The 18,726-nt window shown below is 44.6% G+C and overlaps 2 protein-coding genes across 3 annotated transcripts in view; both read right to left on the minus strand.

Annotated features, from left to right (window-relative positions):
• Capn3 (calpain 3) overlaps positions 1-14,767 on the minus strand; it is a 50,844-nt gene extending 36,077 nt beyond the window's left edge. The window contains exon 1 of the mRNA XM_051183631.1: positions 14,147-14,767. Coding sequence (XP_051039588.1) covers positions 14,147-14,455 — 309 coding nt within the window. The 5' untranslated portion in view covers positions 14,456-14,767. The remainder of the gene's footprint in view (positions 1-14,146) is intronic.
• Positions 14,768-18,234: 3,467 nt separating this feature from the next.
• Ganc (glucosidase alpha, neutral C) overlaps positions 18,235-18,726 on the minus strand; it is a 49,034-nt gene continuing 48,542 nt past the window's right edge. For both annotated transcript variants that reach the window (XM_051183634.1, XM_051183633.1), the window contains exon 24: positions 18,235-18,568. In XM_051183634.1, coding sequence (XP_051039591.1) covers positions 18,459-18,568 — 110 coding nt within the window. In that variant the 3' untranslated portion in view covers positions 18,235-18,458. The remainder of the gene's footprint in view (positions 18,569-18,726) is intronic.

Here is an 18,726-nt window from a genome sequence, read left to right on the forward strand (position 1 = left end):
ACGCAGAAACTCGAGCATACCAAGTGAGCTTCTTACCCGCTGAGCTACGTCCCAGCCTACGTGTGCTAGAGAGCTGTTGTTGCTAAGAATGCTTGGCTCTCCCACACTTTCGCTATGTTTGCACATTTGCTGAAGAAAGTGGGAAGGTAAGGCAGGCAGGCGGCGCTCTAGAAGGGTGGCGCGTCCCCCAACAAGCTCACTGAGCTTCACGGCCTTCGCCTATACTGGATATCTCAAAGTGTACTCTTGGAACTTCTGGCATCCACTTCAAAATGCAACACCAATGTAAAATGCAGCTTTCCAGCGGCTGTGATAGCACATACCTACAATCTCAGCACTTGAGAAGTTGAGGCAGGAGGATTTCTTTGAGTTACAGGCCAGCCCAGGCAACATGGAGAGTTCTAGGCCAGCATTAATTGCATTAATTGTAACAAAAGGAAACAAGCAAAGGCAGAACAAAATTTAAAAACTAATAAATAAAATATAGGTTTTTTAAGGCCTAGTCTCAGGATTCAAATAGTAGAGGTGTGGGCTGAGTCTCTGCACTTATTTGTTATTCTTTCTGCATACATTATTTAGTGTGTGTGTGTGTGTGTGTGTGCACGTGCGCACACATGTGTGTATTGTGTGCTTTCAAGTGCAGGCAGTTCCTCAGGTTCTGCCCATCTTGTTTTTTGAGACACAGTTGGGGCCCACAAGTATAGGAGACAGTTTAGCCTGGAACTCCCATTTGGTTTAGGGTTATGCATCTCCATTACTTGTAGTAATGCATCTGGCAGCTCAAGCCCCTCACCTCTCTCCAAACAATGTACCAGCAACCTCAGAACCCCTAGACCCCAACCTGCATCCGGCTATACATACTACCATCTCTGAATAATAGTCTTCCCCCAACCCCTGATAACAATAAAACATCCATTTCTCTCGTCCTTCTTTCCTTCCTTCCTTTCTTTTATTATGGGGGCAGGTGAGGGCAGTAACCAACTTCAAATAAGGCTTTAGAGTCTCCCAAGTGCCAACAATGGGAGAATTAAGCAAAAGTAAGGAAGTATTTCACCATTCTTACTCTACCATTTACCAGGCATCAATTATTATAATTTCAAAATGCTGAACAAAATCAGTAAATAAAAATAAGGCCTATGAATATGAAAAGATAGTAGTAAAAATGGAAATCTGCATGGATTCTAGAACCTTCTGTTGCAACCAACAAAGCATTATTTTATAAGCTTTCATTCAGGTAAGAACCTTATTGGCCTGCTACCAACCCAAATCCAGGGTCTAAATGGGTAGGTGAACAGTAGATAGATAAGGCCCCTCCCATATACACGAAGGCCACACCATATTTGGGCCTATGATCCCTAAACTAAAGAGCATCTAACTAAAAGGTTATAGAAACAGCCTAATGCCAAGAGTTGGCCAAAACCAAATGTTCCCCAAGGTCCAGAGATTCAGCTGTTATATGGAAAGTATTTATTTTTACACAGGTGATTCCTTTTTGCTTTGGAGAGAGGCTTTTCCCATGTAGCATGGGCTTTTCTCAACTGGGTGATTTTGCTTAACCTTGATTCAGAGATCACATGCCCCAACTTAGCACTTTCCTGAAACAAGACAGTTTCTATTTAATGTATCAAAGAACAGGAGGACCAATCTGGCCTGAACTGGTTTTTGGGTACATGCTCAGTAATGCAAAACTGAGTCCTCCAGTAACTTTTCAGGGGCAGTAACCCACTATCTTATGTCTTTGCATAGTTGGGTGTGCGTATGATCAATGCCAGGTGCATTGTGGGAAGGGATGTGCACAGTAGAGAAAATGAATGTATGGACTAATTTAGCAATGAAAATAGCTGCCCAAACTACACCCCTTCCCAGTCACCTCCTCTGTCTCTTGAATAGCATAAAAAGAAGCTCCAAACTTGAATCGGGCCCTTGAGCACTCTGACTCATATGGCATCTTGACATTATATCCCCTACAATCTGTTTTACTGCTTCCCTTAGAATATAGTTATCTTGCTTCTTTTGTAAATCTTTGCATCCCCTTATTTTCAATTCTTTGGATAGGAGGTCAAGACCCTGGGAACAATCAGCTCAGGCCCTGGCCACTGGTGTCTCTCTCTGAACCTGGGGCTCATTGGCTAGGCTAGGATGGCTAGCCAATGAATCTCATGAATCCACCCATCTCTATGTCTCCAGCATAGGGAGTACAGGGGTACACTTTACCACACCTGGCTTTTTCACATGGGTTCTGGGGACACAGCTCACTTTACTATACCTCACTCTACATATGAACCGCTTCCCAGATCCAGTCTCAGCATTTTAAATCAGTTTATTAGGAGACTCTTGGGCCCACTAAAGCTTGAAACCATGATTTTTGTCATCAGGCTACTGTAATACCTGTAAATTATTCTTAATTAAAATTTGTTTTTTTTTCTTAAGTGTGTTGGGATATGGAAGAGTAGGATAAGGAGGGACATATAAGAAGGGATAACTAACACTAAAGAATGTTGAAAATGCCTCATGGAAACCTCCTACTGTAGAAACTTCCTAAATATACACACACATATAAAAGGAGTTTAAATGGAGTTACTCCATAATGAGAGGGGGTAACAATGCCTCCCTCAGGTACCATAGGATATCAAATAAAATCCCCAATGCTGGCTATGGGTTATCCACTTTTATGTTGTTGGTCACTGCAGACATGGATTTCCCTAAACATTGCAAGCTATTGTTATTGCTCTTGCTTACCCTCTAGAACTTGACGGTAAGGCTTAGTCATTGAACACACCACACATTTCAGTCACAGAACATGGAGACTCAAGCTATAGCAACCAGAAAGCTTCATCTCTACTGGGTAGCGTTCATAGTGTCATTTTCTGTTTACGTCACACAGCCATGAACTCTCTGGACACAGAGTTCTCTCCATGCTACTCTATGTCTGTCTTGGCAAGGAAGCCTCATTGGTGCAATCGTGGCACAAATGCTATGGGAGGAGCCAACCACCTTCTGGTTGGATTTAAAGCCCATTCCACAAGATGGAACCAATGCCTGGTATTGTTAAATGAGCCAAAACCCCATGACTGGTTAGGCCATAATACCTCAGGCCCTAGTACTATCACTTTGCTAAATAGACATAGTACTAATTTCCCCTCTAAGTTCTTATCTTTATACCCATAGACAAGTGCATCTCAACCTTCAACAGAGAAGCTTCTTTTTGCAGTATATGACACTTATCATCAAGATTCACAATTGGTTAATTTTCAGAGAATGAGGCTGTGGAGTGCTTAGCTCTCAATGGAGCATCTATATCATAGTCCTTCCCCTCAAGGTTCAGGGGTCAGCGCAGAAGAGGAGGTGGAAAGAGCCAGAAGGAGTGGGTGTCTGTAGCCAAACTCTTCTCCCGATGTGAAAGTGCAGCTCACCAAATGAACTCACAATTCCAGCATGGACTGGGGAGGTGCTCATGAAGTGCCACCCTGGCTGAGAAACTGTGCTCCAGTAAATGGTCCTATATCCATGTGCCTACAGATGCCACTAAGTGGAGTTAGTGGGCTTTAAAAAAGAAAAAGCTGGCTGAGAGATGGCTCAGAGGTTAAGAACACCGTGTTCTTGCAGAGGTTTAGTTCTCAGCGCCCACTTGGTGACATCAGCTGTACCATGCATTCCTCTGGTCTCCAGGGACACTGTGTGCATGTGGTGCCCATACATGCAGACAAAACACCCATACACATAAAGTGAAAATAAACACGGGGGAAATGGTAAGGATTTGATCCAACATAAAACATTGGCTGGAAGTGGCGGTACATACCTTTAACATCAGCACTTGGTAGGCAGAGGCAGATTATTGTGCGACAATCTTTTTGTACACGGTGAAGATGTGTCTCTGCTAAGGCTCCTTCTGACTGGGTTAATAAAGAGCTGAATGGTCAATAGCTAGGCAGGAGAGGGCAAGCAGGACTTCTGGGCAGAGAAGGAACTCTGGGAACAAGAGAGGTGGGATTCGCCAACCAGACATGGAGGACATAGGACACACAGGACTGAGCAGAGGTGGCAGAAAGTATATTAAAATAAATAATTTAAGTAATACGAGCTGGTTGGGAACAAGCCTAAGGTAAGGCCAAGCTTTCATACTTAATAAGAAGTCTCCATATCATTATTTGGGAGCCAGTGGTCCAAAGAAAGTCTGCCTACAAGGAGGTGGACCTTTGGGATTTTGAGGCCAGCCTGGTGTACATAATGTGTTCCAGTCCAGTCAAGGCTACATTGTGAGGCCCTATCTCCAATCCAAACAACATTATATGCATATGTGAAATTCTCAATCAAAGGAGGTTGTTTCCTCAATTAATTTTCTTACTGGCATACATTGTATGTTAAGCATACTACTCCCACACATGTATACACAATAAATAATTAAATGTTTAAAACTATGTAAATAAGAGACAAATATATTCAAATGGGAAATTTATTTATTTATTTATTTATTTATTTATTTATTTATTTATTTATTTGGAAGAATGGTCTCATGTACCTCAGGTTGGACTCAAACTCACTACGTGGACAAGGCTGGCCTTGAATTCCTGATCCTCTTGCCTCCTCCTCTGAGTTCTAGGATTACAGATTTACATCACCATATCTAAATAGAGATTGAATTTAAAATTATTTAAATTTACTTTTAATGTATATGGGTATTTTGGCAGTTCTGTGTTCACAATATTCACTACATGCATGCTCTTCCTGAGATGACCAGAAGGTGGCGATAGATCCCTTGGCACTAGCATTACAGACGGTTGTTGGCCACTGTACCGCGTTGGGAATCGTAGAGCCAGTGCTCTTAACTGCTAGACCATTTCTCCAGCCCAGAGATTGGATTTTTTTTTTTTTTAAGTTTTAGATAGTTTTAAGGTATCAGAACACAGGAATGCTGAAATTGAAAGAATAAGAACATATTTTACATAAACATTTGCTACAAATGTTTATGTGTCTATATTAATATCTAACAAAACATTTTTAAGCAAAATTTTCATAGACAGTTACCAAAAATTCCTAGAAAAATAAAAATTAGTACTGACAAAGAAAAACAGTTTCACATGATCCCATGATTATCAAAACAGTTGCACCTGTAAAAAAAATTTCCTTTAGAGGAAGCAGTCACAAGAGTTTTTTTTAAGGGCATCTAGTTTTGATCTGACACAATCTCAGAGAAAAGAAGAAAGTACAGTCCCCAACCACTTAAAGAAGCTAGTGTAACAGACACTAAACTTGGACAGCACAAGGGAAGAAATGATAAGCTTGCCTTACCAACGACCATATATTCAAGACGATGTGTAGCATGAATTCTAATTGTTACTAATAATAAAAACTCAAGAGACAGCTATGAGAGCGTGGCAGCTGAAAGGTCAGAGAAGCAAAGTGGCCAGCTTCTGGAGAGTTCTTACCTTTACCAGTGCTCAGGACCAACGGGCCAATCCTGTCCTCAGACTGCCTCCTCAGACTGCATCCCTCAGACTGACTGCCTCAGACTGCACTGCTCATTAGACTGCTGCCTCAGACTGCCATGAGCTGTGTCTCCTTCTGCCTTACATTCTGTAATGTGAGCCCCAAATGAACACACAAAGACTTGTATTAATTAGGAAACTGGTGGCTGATGACTACGGCTTCCTATTGGCTAGTTCTGTGTTAATTATTAACCCACTACTATTAATCTATGTATTCCCACATGGTCTTATCTTTCAGGAGAAAGCCAGACCTGCAACTCCTTTGCCTGCTACATTGTGACAGTTCTGGCAAACTCTTGTGCCTACCATTCCCAGACTTCTCCTCCTCCCCTATCTTACTGCCTCATTGGCCATTGGCCCAACAGTGTTTCATTCATAACCAATAAGAGAAACATAATACAGAAGGACATTCCCCCCACCAGTATTCCTCTTTTAGAGGCCATATACCTTCCTGTCTCCACCTCCTCAGTGCTGAGATTAAAGGCGTGTGACTCCAAGTGCTGTGGTCACCTTTGTGTGAGCTCTGTTTCTCTTTTAGATGGGATCAATTTCATGTAGATCAAGGTGGCCTTGAACTAACAGAGATCCATCTGACTCTGTCTCCCGAGTTCTGGGATTAAAGGTGTGTGTGAAACACCACCGCCTGGCCTCTATGGCTAACTAGTGTGGCTTCTGGGATTAAAGGTGTGTGCCACCACTGCCTGACCTCTTTGGCTAATTAGTGTGACTAGCTTTGCACTCTGATCTTCAGGCAAATTTTATTTGTTAGATCATAAACAAGTTATCACCACAATGATGTATTAAAGAAAATAAAGCTAGGTGGTGGTGGTAGACATCTTTAATCCCAGCACTCGGGAGGCAGAGGCAGGTGGATCTCTGGTCTAAAGTGTGAGTTCCAGGACATGCTCCAAAGCTCCAAAACTCCAGAGACCCTCAGTCTCAGAAAACAAAACAAAACAACAACAACAAAAAAATCAGGGGTGGGGCTAGAGAGATGGCTCAGCAGGTAGAGACACAGAGACACCTGATACCAAGCATGATGATCTGAGTTCAATTCCTGGGACCCACTCAGTGGAAGGAGAGAACTAATTTCCGATAGTTGTCCTCAGACCTTGACACGTGTGTTGTAGCACGTACCACACATAAATAAATAAAATTTAAAAATTAAAAGTAAGACACTGAGAATGAAAGACATTAGCAGGTGTAGAAATAACAGATGGTTAGACATACAGGAATGGGGCCAGTTAGACAGCACAGTGGGTGGAGGAACATACTGTATGAGCCTCATGACCTGAGTTCAAACCTGGGACTCAGGGAAGGGTGGAAGGGAGAACCAACTCCTCAAATGTGTCCTCAGATACACGTGTTAAGGCGCGCGCGTGTGTGCGCGCACACACACACATACACATGCACGCGCACACACAAATCATGCACAGATACACACAAAATGATACTAAATAAGACCTGGTGGCCCACAACCTTAGCCCCATCATTCGAGAGGCAAAGGCAAGCAAATATCTGTGAGTTCCAGGCCAGCCAGAACTATGTAGACAGACCCTGTCCCAAAAACCAGGACGAGAAAGAGGAGAAGGAGGAGGAGGGGGAAAAAATTAAACTAAAACCACAAATGTACAAAAAGGATGTTGGGCTATTATTTATAAGGGTAGTTCATCTTTTTGTGGTTTATTGGTCATTTCTGTCCCTGCCCTTCTCATTTCCAACATGGTAACTGCCAAGTCATTTAAACTTAGTCACCGTGGTCCCTAGATCTCTGTCCCCATCAAGACCCTCAGTAGGAGCTGCTGTTTTGAAGGAGACAGTCCTAACAGTTATGTCTGGAACCTCCACTTTCACCAAGATGTTGCAGCCTCCTCTACCCGCTGCTGTCCCCAGCTGGAGCTACCGTGATTCTCTGCTGAGCAGCTGGTTGCTGGCTGGACCAGTTACCAACACCACCACTCACTGCCTGCGTTACTTGTGTACTGGATTCGGTCTCCTGTTTCAGCCTTCCAGCAACTCCATGACAGCTGGAGTTTTCTTTTGCTCTTTAATGATGAGGAAGCCCCAACCTGGGAATAGTCAGTCATATGGTTAAGTGGTGGGTGTAGCTTCTGGTTTGTCTGGTTTCAAAGCCAGAGTCCTGTGCTGCCTCTGTTAACTCTGATTATTGCCTTACTGTGAGCTCCTAGGACTTTAGGAACGCTATTCCAGAACAGTGCTAAGTTCACAGTGCACTTAGCTCCTCTATGGAAAAGGAAAGTCAAACTCAGACTGATTTACTGACTTGCTGCTAGAAGTGGCAGAGCCAAGCTGCCCACCAGGTCTTCTTGTGTACAGTGGCCAAGTTCTTCCTTTCTGTGGCCAGTGCAGTGACCCAACTTCCATTTCAACTGTCTGACAGAAGGTGTCAGGCAGACCTCTTGCTAACCCAGCACCACTGAGAAGATAATGACCTGGGAAATGAGCTTGTAGTTATGGCCAGGTACTAGGCTAGGGCTTGTTTGCATATAGACTAGGTTCTTCTGGAGTACAGCTGTCTCCAAATCTGCTCACGATGGCATGGGATAATAGTTATTTGGTACCAGCCTTGTGTTTCTTCATTTCAGAATTAATTCTTCTGCCTAAGTGACCCCAGGCTGGGAATGCACTCAGATTATAGAGTTCCCTTTAGAGGTGTGTGTGTGTGTGTGTGTGTGTGTGTGTGTGTGTGTGTGTGTGTGTGTGTGTGGTGGGGGGGGAGCCTGTAAGTCCCAGAAGCCTTCTGGGATCAGCAAAAGGCCCTTCCTTAAGGGTGCTGATGTGTTGGCCAGTGTTTGACCTCAGCTAGGAAAGTCCACAAATACCCACAACACTGATTTGAAGTTACTGATGAATTTAACTGAGGAGGAGAATAACAAACACAGGACCTGCAGACAATGAGGCCTGGCTGTGTAGGTGATGGCACTGATATGCTCTGTGCTGGAAAAGCCTCTGCCTTAGCGTTCTGTGACTATTTGATAAAGCAGCCAGAGGCAGGGTGACAGATTATCCAAGGACAGAGAGGACTGCCTCACAGAGGACGCCATTGTCTGGGCTGCAGCCAGATGACTCCTGGCTAGAAGTGAAGAGCTCTCCAGCAGTGGGAACCAGGGCATGTAAGCTACAGAAAGAGAGGTCCTTTGCCCCTCAGGATCTTCGTGTCAGGAGGAAGCTAAGTAACCAGAATGCTTCCCCAGTACTACAGGCCTTGGGGCTTCCTTGGAGACTTTAAACACCAAACCTCAACCCACAGCCTCTGAGCAGCAGGTCCCTTCCTCAGTCTTTCCCACCCTAGAGCTCAATGCGTCCTCAGCATTTCCTCTCCCTTTGCTCACCTCTCTCCACACTCCTACACCAGTTTCTACACCAGTTTCTGGGCATGTTGGCTCAGTGCTGTCACTTCAAATCAAGGTTCAGTGCAAGTCTGCCCTCCCCTAAAAGGTTATTTGACTCGGGTATTTAACAGCTTCAGAGAGTGTCAGGCCATAAAGAACAGCAGGAGCCGTGTGTGTGTGTGTGTGTGTGTGTGTGTGTGTGTGTGTGTGTGTGTGTGTGTGTGTTCTCCTTGTCCACCTCTGTGTCATCTAGCTATCATTCTTGTTATATATCAACCAGCAAATCTTTTCTTTTTATTTCATTTTTCTCCTTAGAAAACAATGATGCTGGTATATGGCTTTAATTTAAGCATTTGGGAGGAAGAGGCAGGTCTACAGAGTGAGTTCCAGGACAGCCAGGGCTACACAAAACCAACCTATCTCAAAAAACCAGCCTACCAAACAAACAAGCCAAAACAATCATGTTCACCTCCTATAAGCAAAGTACTTTATTGTTGCTGATTTGTTTTTGTTTATCTTTAAGGCTAACCTTAAACTCCACAGTGTCAACAATCCTCCTGCTTCAGCTTCCTCAATAGCTAGGACTACAGGCAGGTACCAACATGCCTGGCTCAATTACTCTTGATGTAGTTATAACGAACGGCTCATAGGTTAAAGAGCACATATGGCTTTTGCAAAGGTACCTTTTCTGCAGGTACCTGTAGTCACGAGAATTCTCTCTTTTTCTCCCCCATCTCATTTTTCCATCTCTTTTTCCTCCTGACAGAAAGTTTCTACCATGTTAAGGATTCAGGGATATCTACTAAAGATGTACAAAGAGAAAAAATATGTGCAAAGAATCAGACAGAACTCTGGATAAGGAACAAGACTCCTGATACACAGAGCTGTTGCTTTTTAATTTTGTTATCTTGTGCCTTTGCTATTGTCTGTATTCCTGGAGTAATTGCCTTATGACTGAGGATAAATTACTTCTGTCTGGATAGTGAAGATCTTGGAAGGGGCAAGGAGGTGAGTTGACATAGAGAGCAGCAAAATCTAGCCATGTTATCTGGATTCACAGTGGTAGGCAGCATGGAAGAAGGGAGAGCCGTGGGCTGGGGCTGTCAGGTGTGGGACACGGAAGTGGGCGGGACAGGGTCTGATTTGCCTCCTTTTTCCACCCGTGCAGTATTTTCCCTCACATTTCTCACTTTCCCCCATAGCTCTGAAACCATAATGCATCTTACACTGCCAAGCCTCCTTCCAAAGAGCTTGGTTGGGCTGGGGAGTGGCCATTTCTCCCTGTGGACAAGGAGATCAAGCAAGTGTGGTGATATATTGTTTATGATCTTGAGAGACCCCAGAAAGATCCCTGATCTGCAGCCCCTATACAGTCCCTGAATGGCTCAACTCTGAGCTTCAACCGAGTGAAAGAAACACATCCTAGATTTAGGGCCTGAGCCAGCAAAAGAGACATTTTATCCTTAAACCTAGAGCCAGGAAAAAACACCCCAACCCCCGAGACTAGCACCAAAAGAACACACCTTGCCTCTGGAATTGGAACCTGTAAAAGAAATCCACCCAGGCCCTAAAAGTAGAGCCAAAAAAGCCAAAAAGAACCATAGAAAGAAACACAGTTTGGCTCTAGAATCAGAGCCATCTCTGCCCCTGACATAAAACCAGCCGATCCCCAAGCTGGAAAAACTGACCAATCCCAGGCCTGCAGGCTTGTAATTCCCCCTGGGTTTGGAATCTCCTCAGGGTGGGAATTCCCTTCAGACTGGGAATTCCTGATACTTCATGGGACAGCCAGTCACAAGCTGAGAGCTTGGAACTCCTCCCTCACCCCCCCCCCCAGACCCAGAGCAGCAGCCAATCAACTCAGTCCATGCTTGAGCCAATTCCAAGTCTGTAGGTAGGCAGGTTTGGAATTCCCCAATCTTCCTTCCTCCTGCTTGGCTACTATAAAAACCCCATTCCCTCATTGGTCAGGTTCCTCTCCTGTTGTGCTGCTGCTACTATTGTTATCTCTGCTGCCACCACTTTGTGGGGACCCAAGTCAACTCACAAATAAAGACTCTTTACTTTTGCAACAGAATCAGTCTCCTGGTGGTGATTTGGATTCTGGACATAGGATTTAACAATCTAACAAAGCTTGCCTGGAGATCAGAATGCAAAGCTAGGCAAGCCATAGCTGTTCACTCCTTTAATCCCAGCAGCCACACTAGTTAGCCATAGATGCTGGGTGGTGGTGGTGGTGGTGCGTGCCTTTAATCCCAGCACTAGAGAGGAATATAAGACAGGAGCAGGGTCTCAGACTACGCTGAAGACAGGATTGCCCCAGCCTTGGTAGAGGTAAGAGGGTGGTGTGGCTGCTTTGCTTTTCTGATCTTCAGCTTGAACACCAATCTCTTGCTCTCTCTGAGTTCATATTTTTCGTACTACAAGTGCTAGCATGAAAATTTCAGACTGGGTGAAATGGTCGGTGATAAATGACAGTTTGGGAAACTCACCTCAACATCACTCTTGAGTGTAATTCAAGACATTTCCAATTATGGTCATAAGCAATAAGCCAACTAGATGGAGGTTCTGAAGGGCTTCTGTCTGACTGGCAGTTTTATTCATGTCCAGGTCTTGGCAGCTAGGGAACTAGTAAGCCAAGGAATAAAGGACAGACAGCTGGGCAAAGCACAGCTGGATATGGGGTTATAACATGAATAGCAGGGAGGGGGGAGGAGATACACCAAGAAAATGAAGTCCTCATCTAGTGTTTACTCAGAGGACACGATCCCCTTTTCAAGCTCTTAGGCCTGAAAGAGGTAACTGTGTCCAAGGAAGTGCATGGAGAATGGATGTTTCCAAGAATGGCTTTACATTTTTTTGTTTTATTTTTTCAAGGGTCTCTATGTAACTCTGACTGTCCTGGAACTACTGCCTGGCTACAGTTTTACATTTCAGAAAGTTCTGGAGTCATTTCAATTTTCTAATTTCAATTAATTTGTGTGACTCATACATAATCCATTGTACTTTCTGGATCATAATCATGTAAAGTGAAGAGCTTGGATAACACATGCACGGCCCATTCCAACTACCCATCTCTAAACCCATTTTATAATTTATGTTAACAAATACAAGGACGTATGTCTCGTTCTTTCAGTTTATATGAACATATGTACGTGTGCCTGAGTGTATGTATGTGTAGCACATGTGTGCTGGAGCCTGCAGAGATCACAAGAGGCATCGGGTCCCTGGGAACTGGGAAAACTATACAGTGATAAACCACCACTTGTAGGCGCAAGGAAGCAAATCAACCATCTCTACACAACCCTATGCCCTGATCTTATATATGTGGGACACACACAGGCATTTTAACCAAGGAGGCTGGAAAATTCAGGCTCTTTGTTGTTGGTGATGGTGGTAGGGGCCCAATATGGAACAGCCAGGTCTCTTGGAGGATACTGGCTCATATGTGCTGACAGGACTGTGTATACATGGGATAACTGTCACTCCCAGAGCACGTGTGTGTGTGTGTTCGCGCGCGCGCGTGTGTGTTCACACGTGCAATGTAGCTTTTAGGATCAAAGCTGTCAGTGACTCCAGTAAGAACAGTGTTTTGTTTGTAGGTTTTGCTCCCTTTGTCCTTTGAATACCGCTGAGCAGGGCTGTCCTGGGTCCAGCCCTTAGATGTGGGTTTTTATTCACTACCATCATTTGTGTACTGTTGTGCTCCATATATGTACTGTGTCTACAAATGGCTATGAACAGATGCTGCTCTCAACACCAGAAGAGAGGTGAGAAAGCTTGAAGGAGGTGGCGCTTGAGCAGGTATGCAGTGAAAGCAAGGACAAATCAATCATCCAAACCCTGGAAGGGCACTGTAGCCAGATTTCAGCTGCAGCAGCCAGATTTCAGCTGCAGCATCAAGCCTGGGGGAAGAGCGTGGAGGTGAGAGACCAGCATGGGCTAGCCTGAGACGGGCTGCTGCTCAGCTAAGACTTATGCTGCAGGTTCAACAGGGGTGTGGCATGTCTAAATACATTGGATTGCCTACCCCCATGACTTGGATGGAATCTGAGACCTCACACATGCAGAGTGTGTGCTGAGCTACACCTGGCTCACTGCAACATTCCCTTCTAAACTGAGGACAATTATAACAGCCATGATGGGCCTTATCAAAGGACAGCAGGAGAGGAGAGGAGCCTGGTGTCAGCTCTGGTTAGTAAATAGAGAAAAACATGGCCAGTAAATCCTGTGAAGAGCCTAACATTACTTTTTCGTGGAAGTTTTCTCTCCCCAGACATGGCCTGCTCTCTTTGACCCTGTCCACTCTGGACACTGAGTCCTGACAGTCACTTTAACTCATTGCCCAACCCCTTAAGATGCCAGGCTTCATAATAGTATGTTTTTGTCTCTTGCTTATTACAATCTTAGTAACTTGCTCAATATGTGATGCTGGTAGATATGCAATAACTATTTCTTTCTCTTTGTGATTACTTTTTCTCTTCCATCTATGTGTCTTGTCTGTCTGTCTATCTATCCATCCATCATCTATCTATTTTTATCAGTGCCAGGGATGGGACATGTAGCTTCATACACACTAAGCATAGCTCTACCATTGAACTCTACACCTAGCCCCAGATTATTTTGTGACTAAAATCTTTCTTGTATCAAAAACAAAAGTCACAGTGAAAGCATGATCAGAGAAGGGAAGCCAGAGGAACATACTTTTCCCTCTGATGGATCCCTGTAAGTGAAAGCCTGAGGCTAGCGAGTAGGGTTTCACCCAGGTCCTATCATGTGCTGGGTCTGTTTCACGATGGGCCTTGACTTCCAAATCTATGCAGTGAGGTAAACAGACAAAAATTATTCTAAGCCCAGTATTCTGTGTTTGAAAAGGGAGTTTTGGCCTTGCTCCTCTTCTCCTGATTTCCCTGTCTCAGAAATCCACAGTCACTGGCAAACCAAAGGACAACATCTCATGATTTAGCCCAAGAAATGGAAGCAGTCTCAATACATTTAGGCAGAGAAGGTATCTCTGCACATTCTAGAACTGGTTCTGGGGAATGGATGGCCATTTTATTGATGAATGAGGGACCTGGTTACTTTCATGAAAAGCAGAAAGGGAAAGTGAGAGAGAACCAGCTCTGCCTGCCCTCTCTTGGACTTGACCCTGTCCTTCTCTTTTCACTATTGCAGCCAGAGCCCAGCAGGCCCCTGCCAGGATCCTTCCCCCCCTGCCCATGTGCACAGCTGTGCTTGGGAGGTGCTGAGTGGGAGGACTTCTCTGAGGGCAAACTCCAGCCAGCTAAAAGCCAGTAGACTACTCACCGGAGGTCTCTTCCAGACAAACTGGATGGGGAACTTCTGGCTATAAAAGAGAGAGGTTTCATCTGGCGGGAACTCCGGATCCAGATAAAGAACTTTCTTCTCCAGGCACTTTTTGTGGAGCTGCTCAAAGGTCTTCTCTTTCACTCCGATAATTGGGAAATTGCGGCTGATGATGGCCGAGTAGATGCCACTTGGGTGTCCACCTCCAGCTTCGGTGGTCTTCCCTTGGGCTGGGTGAGGACCAGGCCCTGGGGACCTGGGCTCAGCCCCTGTCCTCGGGGCCACCGTTGCACTAATGACGGTTGGCATGGCAGGAAACTTTGGAAGGAAGATGTTTTTAAAGAAGACAAGATTCAGCTACCTTCAAGGAAAGGAAGCAACCACAAGGCGGAAGTCGAAGCGATTCTCTCATCTGAGAGAAAATGGCCACATTCACTTCAAAGTTTAAGTCCTATCAGAAAGCTGGCTGGCTTATGACCAGCTTAAATAGCCGAGCTGTGATCCTAGTGCCATAGGTTCCTGAAGAAGAGGCACTAAAGGGTTTCGAAGCAGTTTCTACCTGGGGGCTCCCACCAGCAGCATGCTTGCCAGAGGGACAGAAAGAGAGTGAGGGTTGTGTTTCAGTGGCCTGAAGAAGCTTAAGCCAGGAAAACTAAAAATAGACATGAAGTGAGATGGTGAGCATAAAAGCAAGAGGCCAGTGTGTGGCTAGACTGAGTGGTAGGGAAGGACCTCGCTGGGCATTTCCTACATTGACACTAAGAACTTTTGTTGTCACAAAAGGAGAGTATCTGAGACAGGGGAACACCAGAAACCAGCGAATTGTCTAAGCACTAGGCAGCCATACAGGCTACTGAAGCAGTGGCCACCGGATGCACAGGAAACAGTATTTGAACAGCTAGCTGGAATCTAAGCCATGAGAGGTCTGGAGACATATTCTGTATGTTTTAGAGAACATGATTTTTACTTTATAAAAGAATGTCACTTAATATTAGAGTATCTTTTCTAGGATGTTCTGGAATCAGCTTTCAGTCCAACTGGGTAGAAAATGCTATGCAGTAGAATTTTCAGTAAAGGAAATCCCTCTCTTCTCAAGCATTGGACCTAGACTCCTCCTGCCTCTTCCTACCTGTAAATACACACTGAGATCAAGTCTACTACACAACGTGTATCTTAGAAGATTATTTGTTTATCCATACCACATCAGCATCTAGACAGAAGCTGGAAATAGATACTGAGACAGATTGGTGTCAAGTCCAAGGATGTCATGCCTAGAATTGGCTTCAGGGCTTTTAAATGAGAATGAAAGTGGCCAGGGAAGGGAATTGCTTGCCAGGCTTCCACCTGGTTTTTACCCAAGGTAGCTGCTCTCCACATCATGATGAGATGGATGCATCTGAAGTCTGGCTGAATAAAGGCTTGCCTCAGCTTGCAGCTGTGCCTGTTCCTAAGCAACCAGCTTCATAGATCCAGGATTACAAGACATGGGAAAGGGAAAGAAATGACAGCTGAAATAGGTGGCATAGGACAAGAGAGACAGATCAGTGGGGAAGCACTTGCCATGTAAGTGTGAAGGCCTGAGCTCCCAGTAAAACTAGGTGCAGGAGCATGTTGCCATCCCAGTGCATCTAGAGAGATGGGAAGCACAGACAGAACCCCTAGAGTGGGCTGGGCTGTCAGCTTCTGCAGCAGCACACAACAAAAAGACCGTCTCAAACAAGATGACAGCAAGGACCAACACCCTAGGTTGTTCTCTTCTGTGTGCCAGGGTCCATGTGTACATGTGCATGCCCACACTCACACACACAGAAACATGTATACATACATATTACCCCCCCACAACACACACACACACACACACACACACACACACACAGAGAGAGAGAGAGAGAGAGGAGAGAGAGAGAGAGAGAGAGAGAGAGAGAGAGAAGGGAAGGGAAGTATGGTTAGGCTTATGAATCTTAGTAATGTAGCTGGTAGGAACCCTATATCTTGGCTACTGGAACCATCAGCCTATATTCCTGTCCCTCCAAGAATATGCACAAGTTATCAATACTCCTGAAGGAGAACAGATGAGAGCAGTTTCTGAAGGGTGGCTGTCTAGGTTCAAAGTCTAGGTTGGCCACTACTGGCTATGACTGTGTAACTTTAGCTGAGTTATCTTGTTCTTTCTTCCTACAAGCCAGTCTTCTCTCATGTAAAATTGGCATGATGGTAGTCATTCTGTTGTTGGGTTGGTGTAAGGATTAAACAAGTTAACTCATGTAGAAAAAGCCTGAATTTAATATCACTTTGGGGTTAGGTTGGGATAAATGACCATTTACTCATGGTATCAATTGACTATCCATCACTATAACAAAATATATGAGATAATTAACTTACATAGACAAAAAGGTTTATTTTGGCCCACAGTTTTAGAGGTTCCTGCCCACGTCAATTAGCTCCATTGGTTTGGGCCTGTAAAAAGGCTCATGTAAGAAACTTGTGCCAAAGCAAAAACATCTACCTCCTGACCAGGAAGCAAACAGAGAAAACTGTGATAAAACACCGAGACCAAAAGCAACTTATAGAAGAGTTTATTCTGGCTTGCATTCCACACGGAGAGCTGCATAGCAAGGGAGGCATGGCAGCAGGTGCTGGAGCAGGCGGCCGAGAGAGATCACATCTCAGCAGCACACAGGAAGCAGTGCAAGCATACGGGACCTGGAATGAGGCTATAACTGAGCAAAGCCCACCCTCAATGACGCATTTCTTCTAGCAAGGCTGTGCCTCCCAAAAGTTCCACAACTCCCCAGGCATTGCCACCACCGGGGGACCAAGTGTTCAAGCATATGAGCCCATGGGGGACATTTTCCATTAAACTACAACAGTGGTGTAACAGATATGGGAGAACTAGAACGTGATCTTAAGGAACATACACTCTAGAGGGGAAATTCGCGGTCCTACTTGTAGTACCAAGGCACATCCCTGAGAATGCAAAGTAGGGCACAAGTGTATGTGGGGCAGCATTTCAGAGACGGGCGAAACCACGGGGTTTGGAGTGCCAGGTTAGAAGTTTTCACAGGAAAGTAGGATTTGGGTTGGGTCTGGAAGGATGGTAAGACCTGTATAGGTGGAGACAAGGGGGGGGGGGTACTGTGGTTAAGGAAAGGGAAAGCAGAATGGGGACAGTTGCAGTTGGCTAAATGGAAGAAATGTAGTGAGGGGTTCATGTGCTGAGAAACTGAGGCCTCCTCAGTATCTGCTGATGGAGACAGCAGAAAGTCTCGGGTCTGCAGAGCCAGAAGTGTTGTGATGCAACTACTATGGTACAATAGTCAAGCCCGTGCCAAGCCACATCGCAACCCCAGTGCAAAAGGAAGTCAGTAACACTGAGCTGTCTTTATTTAAAGTCTTTTACTCAGCCTGGGGTTTTTGTATTCAATTTGCTTTTTAAAGACAGTGCATTAAAATATTACTTATTTTGGTTATTGATTGTGTCTAAAACAAGGGCCTCTTACACTTGTGTTATTATAATCCTAGCCTTGTGCTCTATTTTTCAAGTTTACTTGTGGTAATGGGTATTTATTTCATTATTACTAATTATAGCTTATTCGTGCTATAAATATTCTTTGGTTAGTAGAGAGTATTTAGTAAAATATAATTAGGAGTAAATCTGAATTCGAAGATTGACTTGATACTTTTGAGTCTCAGAACAGGAAAGGGAAACTTTCTCTAGGGGGAGCTTTCCACAGTCCTCTCCATGCAGTGTGTGGAGGAGAGGGCGCTGTGCCTGGGCTACTGTTATGGAAGGCAATGCAGAGAGTACCAGGCACTGCCATCTGTTTGGAGACTGGTCTGAAAACTCTGCAGCTGTAACAGCTAGAGTGAGTGTGCTGCATAGCCTGATGCAAGCCCTACAAATGGGCCTCCAGAGTAGTTCCAGGTCAGGCTGCTCACAGCTCTATCAATGGCTCAGGATTTATGGGTCTGTGGGAAGGGCAGTGTTTGTACAGTTCATCAATAACACATCTTTCGATGTAAATTTTGAAGTCATATTTTTGATTTTTGAGACAAGGTCTTGTGATCCAGCTTTAGCTAGTCTTGAACTTATGATCCTTCTGCCTTAGCTTCCCGAGTGCTGTGATTGCTGGAGTGGGCCACTGCACCTGAAATCTTCAAATCTGAAATCTACTGGTCATCAGTATGTTAGAGATAAGCAATATATAATTTTTTCCAGGGAAGCAATCTGGATGGCAGCACAGATCTCACAGAAGGCTAGGAGGTTGGGTGGTCCGGAGGCTTACACACTCATCACCAGTGCCCCTGCTCATCATCTGATATGGACCTCCCAGTCATCAGCAATGCTGAGGGAAAGCTTCTCCAGACTCAGGGCACATGTTTTGGTGGAGTATGTAAAAGCTTCAGGCTGAACCTTACCATCTAAATAGCAAAACAATAAAAAAGACATTGAGAAACCAGGAAAAAAGTAACTATTTCCCCCTCCAAATCTGATAGGTTGTCTGGTGCTCTCAAACAATGTCACACCTCACTTAGAAGAAGCATTCTTATTCATGAACTCCTGTGAATGTTTTAAAACA

Source organism: Phodopus roborovskii, unplaced genomic scaffold (genome assembly GCF_943737965.1).
Source record: "Phodopus roborovskii unplaced genomic scaffold, PHOROB, whole genome shotgun sequence".
NCBI lineage: Eukaryota > Metazoa > Chordata > Mammalia > Rodentia > Cricetidae > Phodopus > Phodopus roborovskii.